The sequence below is a fragment of the Cibotium barometz genome, chromosome 13 (genome assembly GCF_041138505.1).
Source record: "Cibotium barometz isolate CiBa-2024 chromosome 13, ASM4113850v1, whole genome shotgun sequence".
In the NCBI taxonomy this organism is placed as follows: Eukaryota; Viridiplantae; Streptophyta; class Polypodiopsida; order Cyatheales; family Cibotiaceae; genus Cibotium; species Cibotium barometz.
In genome coordinates this window covers 16,745,194-16,765,168 of record NC_141058.1, presented here as the reverse complement: position 1 = coordinate 16,765,168, position 19,975 = coordinate 16,745,194, and the positions used below count along the sequence as shown (strand labels likewise).

The window sequence follows — 19,975 nt, the reverse complement described above, 5'->3', positions numbered from 1 at the left end:
GACCTTGAAGCGTTGTGCATCAAAACATGGCATGCAATCACGTACATGCAAACCCCTGCGCATGCACACGTGCAGGACAAGAGATCCAAATAATAAGTTCCATTAGACATTGTCCTAGTTTCCTTAAATTTCTACAAACCAATGGATCTTAAGAGCTAAGTCTTATTCCACTAAACTTTCAAATTAAATTACCCTTGATTAGCAGATTTCTTAGCATCTCAAAACTGAGGTTCATTGGTCATTGAGGTGTGGTGATAACTTTCATGAGTACAAGCATATGTGAGACAAATCATGAAAGGTTGAATTGCTATGAAAATAAATATACATGGCAGGAACTGGGAGCAGACCTTCCGTAGATAATTTGCCAGGAACATACTTTCTGGCCCATGGCAGCCACCATTCAACAAACTCTGTAAGACTATATAACTGTGGCCTAGTTGTGGTGCTGGAATTTACAATCATACTGTACGGCTCATAAGACCTTGAATATCGCATTAGATGCAAAACACTCATTAGCGTCAACAGTTCTCGCATATAACTCAGTGCTTGGCAGACACAGGCTAAATGACAATGTGGCAGAACGCACACCGTAAACCAAGCTGTGAATGTCCTCTGTTGAATCAAAAACCTGCCCAACCTGATGGTTGACTGTGATTGGCAGGACGAGAAGTTCCTTTGGATGAGTTTACGTCATAGGCAGTTGGGCCACTGATTACACCTTCACCCTGTGGACCTTGTCCCATCCCCTTGGTTGCTGTAAACCCAGCCCCGAGAGCAGCAAAACTATCATGCAGTCCCCAAACATCTCCAGCAGATCTTGTAGCATTTGAGTGTTGACTATTCACACTCGAGGCTCCCGTCTTTGAAACCTCTGATCTTGAGATATCAAACCTTGCACTGCCAAATGTGTCACTTACACTGCTGAAATCTTGATGGAGATCCTTTTTACCATTCGGTACCTGCTTGGAAGCAGCATCACCAAAAGGCCTCCATCCTTGTGGCTCAGAAGAAAAATTCCCTGGGGAGCTTAGGCCCTCTTCCAAGTCCCAGATTGTACCAACTTGTCGTTCCGGTTTCTGCTTGAAAACAGACCAAACTAGTTAGTGTGACCTCAATAAGACTCATAGCCCATAATGGACCAAAACTATGAAGTCTAGACAGACCATCTTACCATGCAGCCATTTTGACAATGTTATCAAGGCCCAATAAAGATCAGCAAGTCACAAGCATCAAAACATTCAAATGTAAAAGACAATTAACACCTAAAATTGACGCGCTCACACTACGCTTGAGCTTCATCTCAAAACACACTTAGTTGCTCAAATTAATCACCATAGAGCTGACAACATCAAATATGTAACATTTTGCAAGTTCACAAAGTACTCCCTTCATATGTTAGCAACAAATACTATGTAAAGCATTATAGATGCCATTTGAAAGCCCTCTCTCTCACACAAGCTTGGATGCATAGCCGTAATTCCACCAGTTGGTGTAGAATGTTTGATTTAACACATGCTAATCAACACATTAAGATTTAACGGACATCAAGCACAATACAAAATGTAATTTGCTGAATTGGTAAGAGATGCACAATGAGCCAGAACGGCCGGCCCCTCCCTCAAATAATGTATATTTGGCTTGGGAGGATCAAGTACATAGCATCACAGGCATTTCTGACCAGATTTCCATACCAATGCATATGAAATCAGTATTGCAAACAATATGGTTGTCGATGAAGATCTCCAAGGAGTTGCCTTCTCACACTACCCTCTCAGCCTTCCACCTGCTCTCTATTGTTCCACCCAAACATGGGTGAAACATTCTTCAAGAGAGCACGTAGGACAAGAGAACACTACATAGGATGTGTGTACAGAGTCATGCCCTTCCCTCTTGCTACTTGTTGACATAATTGGTCATGTGAGCTTACCAATTGCAAGTAGAGTCGACAACAACGGAAGTCTTCGCGATGAAAGAGTTTGGAGCTGTAACCCCAGCGGGGTGTGTCATGATAGATTCAACCACATATCCAAGAGATAGAAATAGAGAGAGAAATGATAGAGAGAGAGAGAGAGATGGGCTTACGAAACTTTGCACAATACACACACACTGAATGGGGAACAAGTCCCGCCTCCTTTCAAGAATTTATTCAGGAACAATCCACACGCTCGCAAGCCAGGATCAATACAACAATGAATACAAAGCAAACAAATATGCCATTGTAGAATATCCAAGTCGAAGTCGATGTAGAGCTCTGATGCCGAGCACACCACGAGGATGACCCACAAGTATCTCTCACCGGGCTAGTACTATATCCAATATCAACTTGAAAGTAAGATACCGAAGAATCTTGAAGATGATGAGGCTTATAATGTTCAATTGTAAGTCTCTTGTCCAAACCTAGAATAATAACAATCCCACAAAGGGTCATACAAAAGCGAATGATCAACTCCACATCCAGCTCAACACAGTCAATCGGCGCACAAGACAGAAAATAGGTTAGCAATGACTTTGTCAAGTCCGTGGTAGTAGTACTGGACAGTAAGTGGGGCTAGGTGGCATACAACTGGTGCATTGTAGGTTGGCGTATAGGAGACTGCAGCCAACAACGTTGTGGAAGGCACAGAGCAGTCAGTGTTGAAGAAGGGCTGCGCAGGTGGCACGAGCAAGCAGGGCGGCGCTGTTAGCATTATTCATCTCCTGGTAGTGTGCCCAAGTTGTGTATCAAGAGTGCCCAGATTTTTCCCAAGCAGCACCTTATTTTTTTCCTCATGTTCAGGCCCTTGGTTGTAGGGTTGGCCACCCATTATCACATGTTTGTTTTTGTCCAGTCATGGGTCTTTTTCTAGAGCCAGTCGGCCAGCTCTACAAGGAGCTATATAAGGCCATGCTCTTATTCACTTGGACATATCTTGACAGGGGCTTCCAGGCCAGGGTCCTCCCTCAAGGGAGTTGCTCATCATGCCCTCACTTAACGGGGGACCACCCCTTGCACAGGGTTGTTTGTACCATTGCTTCTTCATCATTATGTAGATTCGTTTTCTTTCTCTCTGTGCCTAGGTCTCACGCTTTCCGCTGCGCACTTTTGACAGGCACTAGCTAACACAAGCAGCGGTGCTGGCTGGCGAAGCTATCGACGTTGGCAACGCTGACTAAAAGCAACACAGAGTACAACAGATGGTTGGCAACAACTGACACACAAAAAACAGCAACAATGGTAGCCGGTGGCTCAAGCGGTTGGTAGGCGCAGCCACGCAGAGTGCCAGCAACATGTAGCACACAAGTGCTAGCAACACAGAAAGGTAGCGTAACCCTAGCAGCGAAGGCGGCATTGGCCAAAGCAGTAAGCGGCATTGGCCAAAGCAGTAAGCGGCGCTGGCCAAGTGCTGGTGTCACGTGCACACCAGTCAGGTGTACAGTGACATGGCATCATATTAGCATCATAAACATCATCAGGTATTTTACTGGCATTTATGCAATTTTATAGGCATTTTTACAGGCATTTATGGGGCAACCGACAGCAGTTGTGGACATGGCATCTGGCCGACAGCACTTATGCTGGCCGACCAGCAGCATGCTTGCATATATATACAAGCGCCTCTCCATTCAGCATTGCAAGTCCATCATTCAGCATTTAGCCTCAGTCCCTCAGCGTTTCTACTCCAGAAGGGCTGAAAACATCATCGCATATCAGTTCAGCAGCATTCGGCAGTGTGTTCTCCAACGCATCTCCTCCAGGAAGCTTTGGGAACGGCATATTCAGCCAATGCATCAGCATACAGCATTCAGTCCAGCATATGCAGCAAACGCATCTATCTCCTCAGCGTTTCCCTCCCAGGAAACAGGAGAGCATCTGCGTTTCATCATCAGGACAGCAGTTCATTCATCATAGCAGTTCATTCAGCATATAGGCAGCATATTCAGCAGTATAGATCCATTTGGATCTCATTGTAACCGCATTCATTCATCTAATATAGCTGCATTGCATTGACACATATTTGTCTATCTCTTGAACATCATTAAGTGCAGTTTAGTTAGACTAAGGTTGTGATTACTACGGTCTTAAGCTCCCACACGCCACATTGGTATCAGAGCGTTACAGGGTAACCAGCCTTAGAGCATGTTCAGTCCATCAGTCATTCAGTCAGACATCATGTTAATCGCTTCCGCACAGTTAAACCCAGTTCTCAAAATTTTGCAAGCCACCCTTAGGGATTTTCCCTTAGGTCTGCATCACTAACCCATCCATCTGCATTCTTGCACAGCATATAGGGTTGCACATGGCTTGCATAGCAGACATCTTAGCAGTCAGTCTTGCATACATGTTGCCCATGAACTCTCTGGGGAAGAATGACATCCATCATCAAAGGAGGACATAAGTTTTGGATTTCAACTGGCAGCAGGGGGTTTCTCTTCCACAGAAGACGGAAGTTTGCTCCAACATCGCCTCAGGAGGTTCAGAGCTTCAGGTACGACGGAGATGGTGGGTGAAAGGTTTCCAGAGGCAGGTCAAGGGTGACTCGGGTATTTGCCATTCAGTTCCCGCAGTACATAAGAGTCTTGGCTCGAAGGATTTCACTCCTACAGACGACCTCAGTCTCGGCAGCAAAAGACAGAAGGGGGCAGTGGTTCGGAGGAGAAGGATCACAGAGGAGTCGAAGGTTGCCAGGTATACCACCCAGCAACAATTTAGCAGCGGGGAGTGTCACGTGCACACCAGTCAGGTGTACAGTGACATGGCATCATATTAGCATCATAGACATCATCAGGTATTTTACTGGCATTTATGCAATTTTATAGGCATTTTTACAGGCATTTATGGGACAGCCGACAGCAGTTGTGGACATGGCATCTGGCCGACAGCACTTATGCTGGCCGACCAGCAGCATGCTTGCATATATATACAAGCGCCTCTCCATTCAGCATTGCAAGTCCATCATTTAGCATTCAGCCTCAGTCCCTCAGCGTTTCTACTCCAGAAGGGCTGAGAACATCATCGCATATCAGTTCAGCAGCATTTAGCAGTGTGTTCTCCAACGCATCTCCTCCAGGAAGCTTTGGGAGCAGCATATTCAGCCAACGCATCAGCATACAGCATTCAGTCCAGCATATGCAGCAAACGCATCTATCTGCTCAGCGTTTCCCTCCCAGGAAACAGGAGAGCATCTGCGTTTCATCATCAGGACAGCAGTTCATTCATCATAGCAGTTCATTCAGCATATAGGCAGCATATTCAGCAGTATAGATCCATTTGGATCTCATTGTAACCGCATTCATTCATCTAATATAGCTGCATTGCATTGACACATATTTGTCTATCTCTTGAACATCATTAAGTGCAGTTTAGTTAGACTAAGGTTGTGATTACTACGGTCTTAAGCTCCCACATGTCATAGCTGGCGAGCACCAGCTGACAGTCAACGGGTGACATTGAAGAAATCCCGCCCTTCGATGATGATATCAATGATGAACTCTTAACCTTCTACGATAATGATTACTCCATGATGATGGTGCACACCCTTCGATGATAATAAAGAAGGGGCTACTCTTCCAAATGATCTTCATGCCCTCCATAAATTGTGCTCAAGAGAGACTTACTTTGAAGAGGTCCTGCTTTTAGCCAAAAAGCTTGCAATGCTTTTGCTTTACCTTTTCACTTTGCTTTTCTTCTTTTTGTTTTTTAAAATAAAATATTACTTCAAATATGGCCAGCTTTTTCCAAAGTTCTTGTACTTTGCTTTTCTAGCTTCAAGGCCTTGTTTTTCGCTCTAGAGCTACTTCTTGGAAAAGCGGCTTTTACCTTTTTGGTCCAGCTCAATCTCCTCTTACCAGTGGTGCTCCTGGCTTTTTTTCCGATCTCAGCTTTACCATCCACAGGATGCTCTCACCCTCGGTTTCTGGATCGAATCACGTCCCAAGCTCTAATACCAATGTAGCATACGCCAAGCTAGGACCATGTGAAACAACGGGGCCTTCTTTAAACCTGAGTTTAGTGAGTCTTTAGCAATCCTTTAAACATCATACATAAACTGAAAGATGTAATCGAGATGACACTAAATGGAATCCCAAATTACCCACTGAAGCACTCCCTCCCCCCCCACCACAATCAGAAGTATTTGCTTTATTTCTTTTGGAGAACTTCATACAAGCTTAAACTGCGTCCACAAGACTAGGCAGACAAATTGACTAACTGACCGCCAAACGCAAGGACAGTGACCAAATGCTGGGCAAACTGTGCATACGCTGTAAGCAATTGTGAAGCTATCTTTGAAGACAATACACCGGCCCAAGACTGAGGGTTGGTGTGCTGAGAACTCTAGGAAGAGACTCAGCTTTGGATGCCTTGGGCTTGAAAGCACAAAGGAATGCTGAAAGTATGCTAAGGTTGGTTGCCTAAGTACACATGCTTGATTAATGATTGAGAACTTGACTTTTTATCTGATGATTTATGCTGATTTATGCTCTATGGATGGCTCACCTTTTTATATGACCAAAGGGTGTTGTTCGACTGGTTTATTTTGTTGTCAGCATGTTTAATCTCTGCCACGATTGGTTTGAGTAGCATTGAATGCTGAAATTAATAGTGGGCTTGCCTGGCTACTAGTCGACCACAGTCAAACCTGGCCGACTGTCATGTGCATCATAGATGCCATGGACATTCTCAGGGCTAGATCCAGAAGAGGCAGTCAAATAAAGAGTAGAACCAGGATGATGGAGCACAGAGCACTGATGGCAGTGTAAACTGGAGCAGGACTTGGAGCAAGGCATGGAAGAAGCTGTCGGCTGGCTGCCAGAAAGGTCTGTCGGCTTACATCAGCAATGCCAAAGAGCTGTCGGCTGCACACTGAAGAGGTTGGCTGAACCAGAGGACGAGGGCAGCAGCAAAGGCGCATCAAGATCCAGGAGTAAATCCAGTCGGGGCTGAGTTAAATAGCATTTATGCATTTAATACTGGCCGACCAACAATCGGCCAGTTTCCCATGGATTCAAAGGGACTATAAATAGCCCAAGTGCTCATTGCTTTATTCATTCACTCCCTCTAGGGGTTTGAGTCAGTAGGAGTCCCATAGGGGACAAATTTTGGTGTGTTACCACCTTTTTATGTAACGCAGTCCATGGCTGCAGATTTAGGTACCTTTTTGTACCATAGAATATACTGAATTTTCCAGCACCTCTCTCTCTCTACTCTCTCTACTCTCTCTCTATACCTGCGTTTTTGCATCAGATGGTTCTCAAGAGTGTTTAGGGCTGAAAGAAGACTCCCATAGCTTCCGCGCGTTACACCGACTGCTATCTGGCCTCGCCAACTACTACCCAATCCCTGTCTAGGGCTGCTGACTGGGCCTAGATGATGGCTGAGGGTATTTGACACCCCTCACAAGGATATCACTTCCTTGGGTTGACCTTGGGGCTGGGTTAAGAGGACTGGCTTGACAGACCTCTATGGCTGGGAGTGTCACATGCGGAAGCTCTCGGAGTCTTTTCTCACCCCTAAACACCATCTGGGAACATGCTGATGCAAAACACAAGCAGAAGAGAGAGACAGTTGAGTATTCAGTATATTACATAGTACAAAAAGGTACGTCAGTCTTGGGTTGCCTTCCATGAAAAGGTGTAAAACCCTAACTCTAGGCCTAGATCTATGACTCACCCAAGCAAGTGCTGAATGAATTAAACGATGAGCATGTTTTGCCTTTTATAGGTTGGAGATAACCTGATGGACTGGCCGACTGCTGGTCGGCCAAGTCCAGGACAAAATCCATATGATTTGCTGTAGCCGACAGGTTCTTCAAGTCTCTCATTTGCTAGCCGACAGCAACACCACACCTTCCATCACAGAAAACCCTACCAAATCAGCAACATATGCTCCTAAATTCTGCTTCTAATCTGTCTTTATCTGGTTGCTCTCTTCAAGATTAGCTCTAGGTTCAACCAATGCATGTCTTGCACATGACATCTCCCTTTGCTAAACTTGATAACGGGATTCCAATCTGTATTCTTGGATGACTATCATCATCCCATTCTCTATTCTCGAAGGCCCTCTGTCATCCTTCCTACTCTGGCAACCTTTTCACTGAACACCCGGCCCGGTCTCCAAATTCACTCTACTGTGATGACGATCTATGCATCTGTTCCATCCAGTCCCCATTCCGTTCGTGCCATGTCCCTGAACATTGTCTTTGGTCATCTTTCCTGAGAAATGCAGATTAGGTCCCAAATTACCCACTGAATGGTCCCCTATCCCGTTAACGAGATAGTATTTGCTTTATTACTTTAGAGAGAATGACTGTGGACTGTAGATAAGCCAAACGCAAGATCTCGGAGGATCGGAAGCCTGGCTGAACTGTACACGGCTGTAGAAACACCTCAATGAACTGATCTCAAGCCTATGCACTCTTCCCAAGGGCATGAGGAAGGGCTGCACACCTGAGGCTGAGAAAGGACTGCGGTGGACTGTTCTAAGCTATGTAACTATACTGTAAATGCTTATGAATGATATGTTACCTTCACCAGATGACTATTGCATGTATGGATGATGCACAGAAGGCGGGGTACTCTTGCAATACTGAAAACTATTGTAGATCTGCAAAGTGTAGGGATGAAATGCAGACTGTAGGACTGAAACGCATACTGTAGGGCTGTAGATCTGCAAACGCAGGTCTATATGGACTGAATAGCTGCTGGTCGTGATATGGGCTCAAACACATAGGGTAAACTGCTGTCCTGGGGCCTGGAAGGGTGCTGTATGCAAGCACCTATGGCTGTAGGGACTGAACTGCTGCGTTAAGGTACTGATTGGCTGCACCTGATGACTGTAGGGACTGTATTGCTGCTGAACCGCTGTGTAAGACTGCTGACTGAAGCAAACGCTGGTTCTCAAAGGCTGGAGAAGCAAACGCAGAAGCTTCAAGAGGGATGGATTAGGCTAGGCTGAAGGCGAGGAATGCTCCTAGTGCTGAGGAGGAAGGCACCTAGCTCATTGAAGACTAAATGGTAGAACTAAGCCCTATGCAAGCCTATTTATACTAACTAGGGGCTGGTCAAGTTGGTTGGTCATTTATTTAATAAAGTTTATATTTATAAATGACATTAAATGCTAAATAAATACCATAAAATATGAAAAAAAATACTAGATAAATCCTAGTACATTCCCTAAGGCTTCTGGGATGTTCTAAATCATGCGCAGGCATATGAATGCATATTATGCAAGATGCAAAGTGCTTTCTGATGCAACCCCTAAGGCTTCTACTGACTCTACATGCATGAATGATTCTCTCCAAGTGGGTTAAGGGACTTGATTGACTGAATGACCCGCTAAGGCTAAGGAATGACCTACGTAGCTCGTGCCTAACTTATCCTGGACTGAGGATGTACAATGGGGTCACTGTGTACGACAAATATCATCCTGCTGGGTTCTAATAATGTACAAATGTTGTAGTGCTGATGATGAGCCATCTTGTCACCATGCACTGAGTGCAGAGTGCATGTGATACTTGGGATGGCTGAGCTCGAGCTAACTGGTGCTCATTAACAGTCTCGTGTATTTTTCAACCCCTAGCCGGCATTCTCTCCAATAAGCCTCTGAAGAATTATTGAGGTGTGAACGTGAATGCTGCGCACATCATAGATGTCCCTCTAGCAAAGAAATATTAAGGGGATCTCAAGCACAGATTACAAGCATGAAAACTTTCACCATGCAACAAAAGAAGCCATTCTAAGTATATGTTCTATCATGGCAGCTTAACAGTTACTTAATGGCTCTACAAACTTACCTGTGAAGATAGAGAAGACAGTGGTCGGGATTGAGAGGCTGGTTCTTGAGCTTGAAAGAAGGCACTCCGATTGTTTGTTGCTGCAAGGGAAGATTTCAGCTCCTGAATTTCAAGTCGCTGAGACCGGCATATTGCGGTGAGTTTCTCATACTTCGAGGCAATCTCCAGTTTCTCTTTCCGTGCTTGTTTAAGCTCTTTTCTTAAGTTTTCCAATTCCACTTGCCAGCTTTCTCCCTCTGTATCTTTATTCTCAGCTGTGAAATTTGAAGCCTTTTGAAACTCAGCTGCAAACTCATTGAAAGCCTCGTCAGTTGTTGGATTCACACTCTCCCCATAAGGAGCCTTCTGGGATACTCCAATAGTTAAGCCCCCCTTATTACGCACATCATAATCATCACCATTGTCATCATCGAGTTTAGCATCACCACCATCACCCTCTCCTGAACTGGGTCCCGAATACTTTCTCACTGCAACTCCCCTTTTTTTTGAGGGGTCACTTCTTGTTGGTTGGGGCTCACTGAAAAGACTAGTTGCACCTTGTGTACCCTGCAAAGGAGGACTCTTGGATAGAGATCCAGGTTGGCTAGCCGTGCCAACAGACTTGTTTCTGGCAGGGGGATTGTTGTCATCATCATTACGAGCTTCCTGCGCATACTGTGTTGACCAAAAGGACCCCAAAGCACCACCTTTTCCGACACTAGATACAGAGCCCTGGTCTGATTCCTTCTGTATGGAAGAGGGGGATCCACGTTCTGCATTTCTTTGAGGAGGCGGAGGTGGTGCTCTTGTTGGCATAACAGAAGGTTGCCTGCCCTGAGCAGCATTGCCTGTCCATAGAAACACTTACCAGCAAAGACTAGCTAAAAAAGAAATGCTTCGAACAACAAATTATTTTTCCATCAATCCTCATACAAGGAACTTACTAGCATTGTCATGTGATGGTAGTGTTGATGGAGCTTTATCAGGACCGTTCTTTTGACACTCCATGGGTAATGAACTGTTAACTCTGTGCCAAACCTGAAATTGCACCACAAAAGCTGATGAACACACTTACAATTGTCCCTCAGTATGTGACTCTTTGGCCAGCTTGCTGCTTCTAGTGATAAAGACCACATCTTTGATGAGGACATCACATGACAGCATGCATCGTGCTATGTCACCTAACTTGCAGCCATTGAACTAACCTAGTTCATGCAGATGAAGAGGCCGTTCAAGCAGAGCCCTTGCCTGCATAGCATCTGGCCTTGCCTCGGGGCTGGAATTAAGCATGTCTTTGATCAAGCCTGTAATGTTCGCACTGTACTTTGGCAAATCAGGCAGCCGATAATTTCCATTCAAAATCTGCAACTTTGATTCCCCATCAAATGCAGACTTCAAATATGCCATTCTAAACAATAGGCATCCAAGTGCCTGAAAAAAAAAAATTTTTGAAGCCACTCTTAGATCCCACATATGTCCCAACGTAGCTACACATGGAAGCAACACAAGTGTGCAAATTGCATTCATCTTACCCAGATATCCACCTTCTCACTAATGATTTCTCTCCTGTAAAGATCCCACATCTGAAAAGCCAGTTAAGATAAGTGAGCCTCATAAGTAAGTATATCAAATGTCATAAACGTAAGCCTTCACTGTAAATTAGAGATGCAGTTTGCCTTTACTTTCTGCATACAAACTGAAAATACCAAAAAATCTTTTCCATCTGCCTGCCCTGTTGAGATCCGACTATATCATTCTATCAAACACAAACCTCTGGGGCTCGATAAGCAGGAGTAGTATGCTTCCTTATGATGTCCTCCTCAACACCCATCTCAGCTGCCTTCTCAAAGCGTTTATGATCAGTTGAAATGCTACCAAAATCACAAAGTTTCCACTGACCATCACTTCCCAACAACAGATTCTCAGCTTTTAAATCCCTGACAAGACGAAGCTAACAGTCAGAGAGAATGAGCAAATCCCGTACATAAGGATGAGGGAAAAATCGAACACTGTTTTTTTGACAATGCTTTGACGCAATTCGCCTGTTTCACGTAACACAAATGTTGCATATTGATAAAAATTAATTTTCCTGACAACTAGAGACCCCCAATGCTTTCAACCTCTCAAATATGTACATATAAATGAAGTATCACTGACATGTTCCCATAAGTATCGTAATAGATTAAACGTGTACTCACAGAACCCACCACCAGTAATCTAAATTCCCTTAATAACAACCAGAATGTTTTGAACACACAAATGTGGACATGTAAATGAAGGTCGCATTGACAAGTAAAGCATTGTACATAGATCAAACACATGGCCATGGAGGACTAGCTGATCTCTTTACGTGTGCAAGGCAAGACACAGCCAGGCCGAACGTGTGCCTGTTGATCTTACTTTACACACAGGAATTCAGACCCTGCTGATATGTAGAGAATTTTATAACACAGATCCCGACAGAAGTAAGTGATTGCAAACTTGCGTAAAAAACGATTTGGCATAGACAAGTTTACAAACACATCTTTGTGCGCTGAGAAGGCAGATCTTGAGTGACAGGGAGTCTAACCTGTGAGCTATTGGAGGCGATTGGCAGTGCATTGCATAGACTGCATTACAGATGTCGCGAAACATCAGAAGCAGCTGCTTTTCCTCGAAGTAGCCAGCCCCGCGGCTGTCAAGGACATCGACCATCATTTTCTCGCAGTACTCGGTGACAATGAAGCACTCCTTGGTACGACCCATGTCATACATGGACTGGGCATGGAGGGTGACGATGTTCGGGTGGCCACGCAAAGTCTTCAGGGCAGAGACCTCCTTCTTGACGAGGTCAAGGGATTCTGTGTCATTGCAGATGATGTGCTTGAGGGCGAAAAGCTTGCCGGACTGGGCATCGCGGGCCAGGTAGACACAGGAGAACCCGCCCTGGGCGATGGTGCTCCGGATCTGAAGCCGCAGAGAGCCCACCTCCACCGTGCGCCCTTCAAGCCCCGCTTGCTCCTTAGGGATCAGCTGCTTCAAGCGCCACATCTCCTGATTTTTGCCCACCGACCGCTCCCCCAAAAACACACACACACACACTGTTATTCAGAAGATCGCAGTCAGCAGTCATAAACCTTGCATTGCTTTGGATCCATTCACTTACAATCAGCTTGCAGATCGTCGCGCGCAATGCCTCACAGCACAGCAACACCTCAATGGCAACAAAAGTGAAGAACGTGCCGTGTGCACAATGTCCAACCTGAACGCGGTACGTCCTATTGAGAGTGAAAGAGACAAGATGCTGGCCCCATCGGTTACACACTTACCGCCTTGGGCGGGTGAGATGTCCGTCCGGAGCTGATATTATCATAGGCTTGTTGTATGTAGCATTTGCTTGGAAATTAGTTGGAAAATCAAACTCATGGGTTCTACAAGAGGAAGACTTCACAAATGACCATGAACTTAGGGAGGCTTACAAATGGCCATGAATAGATACCTGACGCCAAATTGAACATATGACGTGCTCAATCCCATGTTCATCAATTTTTCCAACACCCTTATTGAGTTGTCCCCTTTTCAGAAGGGATAGATGAACAAATATTATACAAAATAACTCCATTCAACTTCTGAACAAGGGTTGGTGGGCCAAATGGTTAGTGCAACAAATTACACTAGGCGGTGTACAAAGTTCAAATCCTTGTCGAGCCTTCTTATGCCACATGATGGTGGGCCCTTGCTTCACACAGAACTATGTGAAGATGAAAAGTGGCTGATGCACACAGACTATGTTGTCATGCAATCACAGTGCCATGTCCAGGCTAATGCTCGTGAATCCACACTTAGTATCTTCATGTCATGTCTCTCTTACTAGTGGTGTAATTTATTTCACTTTTAAACAATAGGTTGTAGTATGAGTTGTATTATGAAGAGAGAAACAAATCTAACCAAACTATTATGTTAACTAACTTCTATAACTTAACTAAGTTTTATATGATGATATAAAAGAGAAACTAAACTCATCAACTATATGTGAGATTTTAATTAAACTAATTTTCATAGAGCAATAAAAAATAGGAAAACTATCTTGAAATGAAAAAAAAATAAAAAACTAAAGTGATGTTAAAATTTTACAATACTATATATGGAAATGTTTGTGTGTGTGTGTGTGTGTGTGTGTGAGTGAGAGAGAGAGAGAGAGAGAGAGAGAGAGAGAGAGAGATCCATGAATATTGAAGTAAATGCAATCATGATTTGGTCAAGCTTCAAGGATAAAATGTCTTTTTTTGTATTTTGACTCGCCAAAATTAAGTGCTTGCTTGTCCAATTTGTTTGATGATGAATTGGGCAAATTAGGTATGATCTGTCTCCTAGATGAAAAATTGATAGACATTGGGTAAAACAAGTGAAATAACTTGATATTCTTATGGTGATTTAACAACTTCTCTTCTTTCAGGTTTTGTGGACAATCATTGGCAAGACTAATAATTTAATGAGCTTGCCTATGGCTTTTACAAATCAAAGTTGCATTTAATTGGGGATGTGACACATGAACAAAAAAAAAAACTAGTGTGCCAAGTATGCAATACTTCATCTTGAGGGCATTTTCTACTCTTTTTTTTTGTCTCATTGGCTTGGGAGGAGTTATCTACATCACAATTTCTCTTTTTCCATTTTTCAACTTAATGTGCATTTGTCCCCTTCAAGACTAGCTTAAAATTGAAGCATTGTTGTATCTTCTTCCAATGCATGAAAAGAAAAAATAGGTGCAAAACCAATATAGCTACAATTGCAAAATGTCAAGAAGTAAATTAAATAGATACAAACTTAGCTCATGGGCTAGTTGCCACAAAGGAACCTCTAACACAAACCCAAACCTCTATAGTAATCGAAAAAGTATTTTTTTCTCTATAAATGATGTAGTGTAACCTAGATTTGGAAGAGCTACTTCATAAAAAAACAGAAGGATCTAAAATAGAAGGTAACATAATGATTGGGAACAATAAGTTGAGCACACCAAGGGGAAGAAGAACTCCAAGACACAAAAGAAACACCCTATATATATATATATATATATATATATATATAAGACTTATTAACAAGGTTCACTCTCTCTCACTCTCCAACACAAGCATGCAACATATAAGTATAGAAAAGACACAAGTGCTAGAATGCTCTCTCTCAAGACATAAACAAGAGCTCTCAATAGCACAAAGGGGGATTTTGTCCATTCATTATGAGAAAATGCCTTATATACAATTAGCCCTGGGCGTCCAAAACTTACTTAACTAAGGCCTTGGGTGGCCAATATCTCATAATGTACAACTTTTATAGTGCCTTTGCATGACACTTATTAATGTCCTCAATTGAAGGAGCATACATGTTAATAAAAAATGGGATTAACATCCCCCCCTACTTGATGTAGGTTCTATCCTCATAACCTGTTACTAAGGTCGAAAGACCTGGTCGTCGAACTCGTGGACGATAAAAGTTAGGCGTGATTGAATCTTTTTTAGGGTTCTTCGGAATGCCGAGTGTGATCCCCAGAACTCGATAATGACCATGTCCTCGAATGTGACATGCATATAGGCAGGAAGACACCTTAGGTGATGATAATACAACATCATGCCTCTGTTAGAGGGTCCTTGATTCATGTCAAACTGCAACCGCTCAGCATCATACCCATCATAGCGTTCCTTGGGTTGATCGATCAGGACCACGAGCAACTTTAAGAATCGAACGTTGGCAACTATTGCTGGGTCCAGGATACGGCACCATACGTGTATCCAATTTAGCATTTGCTTCCTTTGTTCTCTTATGTCTGTAAATGTGGCTGGCATGAAGATGGGGAAGTTATAACAGACATGTGAATCCCGCTGCTTGGCCTCTTGAAACTCCAAAGGGGTCCATCTTCTCTTTAGTGGCATGTACAAGGGATCAACTCGTTGAGTTGGTAGCGCACACATATATTCATGGCTGTATTCTGGGATTGTGAGGAACTCCTTTCTCTAGTCTAGCTATATGCCGAAATCTTCCAGCTTGGGGTGTGTATCATCTATGATAATTGTTGTATACCCCCCTCTTGTGTGGACTGGATGAGCCTTCCTCCACCTGGAAGCAATAATTGATCTCATAAATGTCACCACTCTGATTTCGAACAGGTCAACCAATTATGGATTTGCTAACTTGGTGTGCCGTGCAACGTTAGACCATAAGGTGCCCTCTCCAGCCAAAGGTAGCAATTCTTCTAATTCTAGGGTAAGGTGCTCGGAGAGGGTACGTATGGTACATAAGGTTGCTTTGTTGGTGTGACATCTGAGTATGCCTCTTGTAAAATCCGCCGAGTTGGTTCAAATGGTGTTATTTGCATTAACACCTTGAACATCAATTTTGGCTTTAGCAGTGGATTGCGAGCTCTTATGAATCCTTCATACTCTGCACCAGACAAGGACTCGAGAATAGTATCATCAGTAAAAGATTCAATGGTGTCTTGCGGGAGAGTATGACATACCTCCTGAGTTTGCCGTGGGGGAGACGGGTCAGGTGCCGGTACCTCCTCATCTCAGGGGCGAGAGTGTTAGTGGGAAATTCTAAAGGTTGAGAAGGGAGAGTAGAAAAAATGTAGTCTACTTAAGACTTGTCAATCAGTATAGGCGGAGCATTAGGATACGGATTAAGTAATTTACTGGTGGCTACATTATAATACACGGGGTAAGTAGGGTTGGATGATGAACTTGATGTCTCTTCCTGACCATGGCCTAACCTTGGGGGTGGGTGGCTAGGTTTGTGTAGTTTCATAAAGTCTTGGAGCTCAGTTATATCCTTAGGACTTATGTTAGGATATTCAATATGTGTTTTATCAAAAGTGTAAAGGACGTTTGTTAACATTTCCTCTAGATGCTTGTAGATATTATGATAGAGTTTTAGAATACCAAAAGGGTGATATAAAGAAGATTCACATAGGTTTAAGTGCTGGTGAGTATTGTATACTTCTAGCCACCCATGGCTTTTGATCCATTGATAACTCTGGGCTACAACCTCGTAGTTGGCCGGTGTGTCAGGAATACCATGAGTACAGCTTGCCCTTCTTGCATTTCCACAGCCGTTCAGCGCTGGTTGCTCTGTTAGGAGTGCCAATTGCATTCTCTCTTTGGGTTTTGGTTCTGGGAGAGGCTTGCGAGCCACATGGTTCAGTACCTGTGTCATCAAGTATGGGTTGCAAATTGACTGATGGGCCTTGATGTTCTCGTATTCAGCTCCATTAGAGTTGTAGGAGCTCTTCTTCAACATGGCATCTAGGGGCACCTTGTCAAAGGCATGTGTATGTATCTTTACTGATGGTGGGAGCTGCAGAGCCTTACGTATTAATTCTTCCGTGATTAAAACTTGCTCTGTGGTGCCATCGGCTTTTGTCACATTGTCTACCTCTTGGTGGCTTTGTCGTACGTCTTTATATATTTTGCACAAAGTTATGTGTCTATGTTCTGGGGGAGAACTTGTGCCATCCTCCCGAGGCCCACCTTTTGCAGCTTGTCTTTAACTTCTGCCTCTTCCATAATCTAGAGGCACTCCGGGCTGTGATACTACAAGACCACTTTCCATGTGCCGTGTGGAGCTCTTTATGCTGATGATGGAGCTTGGGCATATGGACCCAGGTAGTTCATCTTCAGGCCCCATGTTGGTCTTTTCTTTTGGCTCACCGGGGATCCTGTCGCACTGGCTTGTGTCACCGCAGGGGTCTCTGCGGCTTCTGGGTTTGAGGTCGACGTCTGTACATGAAAAAAAAATCAGTCCTGGTGGGGCATGTGCCACGCCTTGTTGTTATCTTTTTTCTCTTCTTCTTTTAAAAAAATGGTAAGAAGGTTAATTATGATTGGAAGGGTGTTAGTGGTGTGAGCAATCAGCGGGGTATGTTAGCTGTGATATGACAAGGTCAAATTAAGTATCATGAGAGTGCAGGTGTTAAAGCCGTGAAAGTGCAAGTCGTGAGGGGTATCCCGTGAGAGTTAGTTCTGTGAGGTGGAAATCTGTAAGTTAGATTCCCGTGAGGTGATCCCGTGGTGAGGGGTAATCCCGTGAGAGTTAGTTTTGTGAGGTGGAAATCCATGAGAGTTAGTTCTGTGAGGTGATTTCCGTGAGTTGGATTTCCGTGAGGTGGAAATTCGTGAGTTGGATTCCCGTGAGTTGCATTTCGGTGAGTTGGAAATCTGTGAGTTAGATTTCCGTGAAGTGGAAATCTATGAGTTGGATTTCCATGAGGTTGCTGGTTTTTTGGGCTAGCCGTGAGTTTGCTGATTTTTTGGGCTAGCTGTGAGTTTGCAAGTGAAGTATTTAGGTTTCGTTTTCTGTAAATTTAATTAATTCATTATTGGATCAGACCACAGAGCGGAGTTTTGTGTAAGGATGATCACGAGGCAATTACAAAGACATTGTTTGCCCAAGTCATTCAATTGATTACGATCAATGTTTGAATACATGAAAGAAAAGCAAACACAAAGAAGGACCCAAGCTCCCACCTTAACACGTAGGTGTCGATTGAACTTGAAGAAGTGAGAAGGAAGGCGATGCAAGGAAGGCTCGATTGCGTTTGTGCACACGATGACCGGCGATTGCAAAATGACGAAAAAAGGAAAGAATTTTGAATTTATGATGTAGACGTCGAACTCGTGCTTTTTGCTTAATTTTTAGATTAATTTGTTATTTTTATTGTTGTTTTTATGGTTTTTCATGTTCTTAGGGCTTGCACATAGTTTGTATTAGGCTTAGTTTACATCCATTTCATCAAACAATGCAATAAAATGTAATATTTTGTGAATGTTAGCTCTCTTTAGTTTAAACATAGATCTAAGATCATTCATTCTAGTTTAATTGTGTGTGTTTTGTTGAAATTGTTTGGATTAGAGTGTTAGAAAGTATTAGGAGTAGCTTATTCTTTCAAAAAATTTCTTAAAACCATTAAAAAACCCTTGAATTTAACTAATTTCTCTTAAAGGATTGATTTTTGCCATTAAGAGTGATTAATCCTATTCAAGAGGCTAAAAATTTAGAAAATGTGTTGATTGGGGTCTAAATTGATCATATGAGCAGTCGAAATTGGGATTTTTGAGTATTTTGAGAGCATCTAGATGCATCAAAACATCTAATCACATCAATTTTTTGATCAATTGGAGAAATTTGACTCTCTTTTGCCTTAAAGAAGAGACTATAATGAAGAGTCTAATTAATCCCCTAATTTAGATTAATTTACACAATGTTTGATGCATAAAGATTACTTTTTCCTCACTCTATCCAAAGGTGTGCTTAATTGTGTGAATTAATTAGGGATTAGTGGTTAATTAGAGTCCTTGATTAGTATAAAAGAGGAAAAGATTAGTGAAAGAATTAATCTTGGATTAATCCTTAATCACTTTTTTTTACATAACTCATTAAAGCTAATGATTGAGAAGATGTTTATGAGTTGTCAATTTGTCCATTTTGGGGGTCATTTATGAAGGGTGTAAGGTGTGTTATTAAAAGGTTGACTTTTTTGATTTCCACTTACTTTTTTAGAAAAATGCCATACCTTTTCCATTTTAAATTCAAAAATATTTTCCCCCAAAAAGAAAAATTCGTATTTCCCACTAGACTTTTAAAAAAAAGGCGTGAGACGAGGCCGTGAAAAGGTTCGGCGCGTGAGTGCAGGACGTGAATACTTGGGATGTGAACGGCTAGGGTATGAACGGCTGGGGCATGAACGGCTAGCACGTGAACGGCTGGGGCATGAATGGCTAGGACGTGAACGGCTGGGGCGTGAACGGTTGGGACGTTAAAAAAAACACCCCTGTTTAGAGGCCCGTATCTCCTAAACCATATATGAGGACAAGGTCCCTTGTTTCCAGTTCTTTTTGTTTTAGGTTATTGTCGAACCAATGTTTTCTTCGTAGTTTTTCAACCATAAGTCCATGTGTTAATCCAATTCTAGGATTAACAAGAGCTACCGCCATTATCTTACATCAAGGAGTCACGAGATAGATACACCAAGGGGTTATACATTCAAGATATGAAGCAATAGTGTCCAAAGCTACAACCATTACGGGCGCCCGTATTGGTGTGATGCAATATTTATGGCGATTCCTTTTTCAAGAGCGTGTGGTAGCAAGTTAGGATGAAGTCCTAAGTGATATACTTCATGGATATATTATGAGAGTAGTCATTGTAATAGCATTAGGCCTCTTATGAGCCTAAAGTGCCCGGCCAGCCATAGTTGA

General features: G+C 43.1%; 1 protein-coding gene across 2 annotated transcripts; it reads right to left on the bottom strand.

Moving 5' to 3' along the window:
- Positions 1–280: 280 nt before the first annotated feature.
- Positions 281–13,005, bottom strand: LOC147632425 (Protein kinase superfamily protein). Of its 2 annotated transcripts, none has more exons than XM_086807245.1 (8): positions 12,895–13,005; positions 12,319–12,782; positions 11,521–11,686; positions 11,282–11,332; positions 10,998–11,180; positions 10,694–10,787; positions 9,771–10,612; positions 281–1,076 (listed from the first exon to the last, which is right to left on the bottom strand). In XM_086807245.1, the coding sequence occupies exons 2-8, from the start codon at positions 12,777–12,779 to the stop codon at positions 621–623; spliced, it is 2,253 nt and encodes a 750-aa protein (XP_086663371.1). In that variant the 5' UTR covers positions 12,780–12,782; positions 12,895–13,005; the 3' UTR covers positions 281–620. The 2 variants fall into 2 exon arrangements, with proteins under 2 accessions (XP_086663371.1, XP_086663372.1); XM_086807246.1 differs by having other exon boundaries at positions 9,771–10,597.
- Between the last annotated feature and the right edge of the window lie 6,970 nt (positions 13,006–19,975).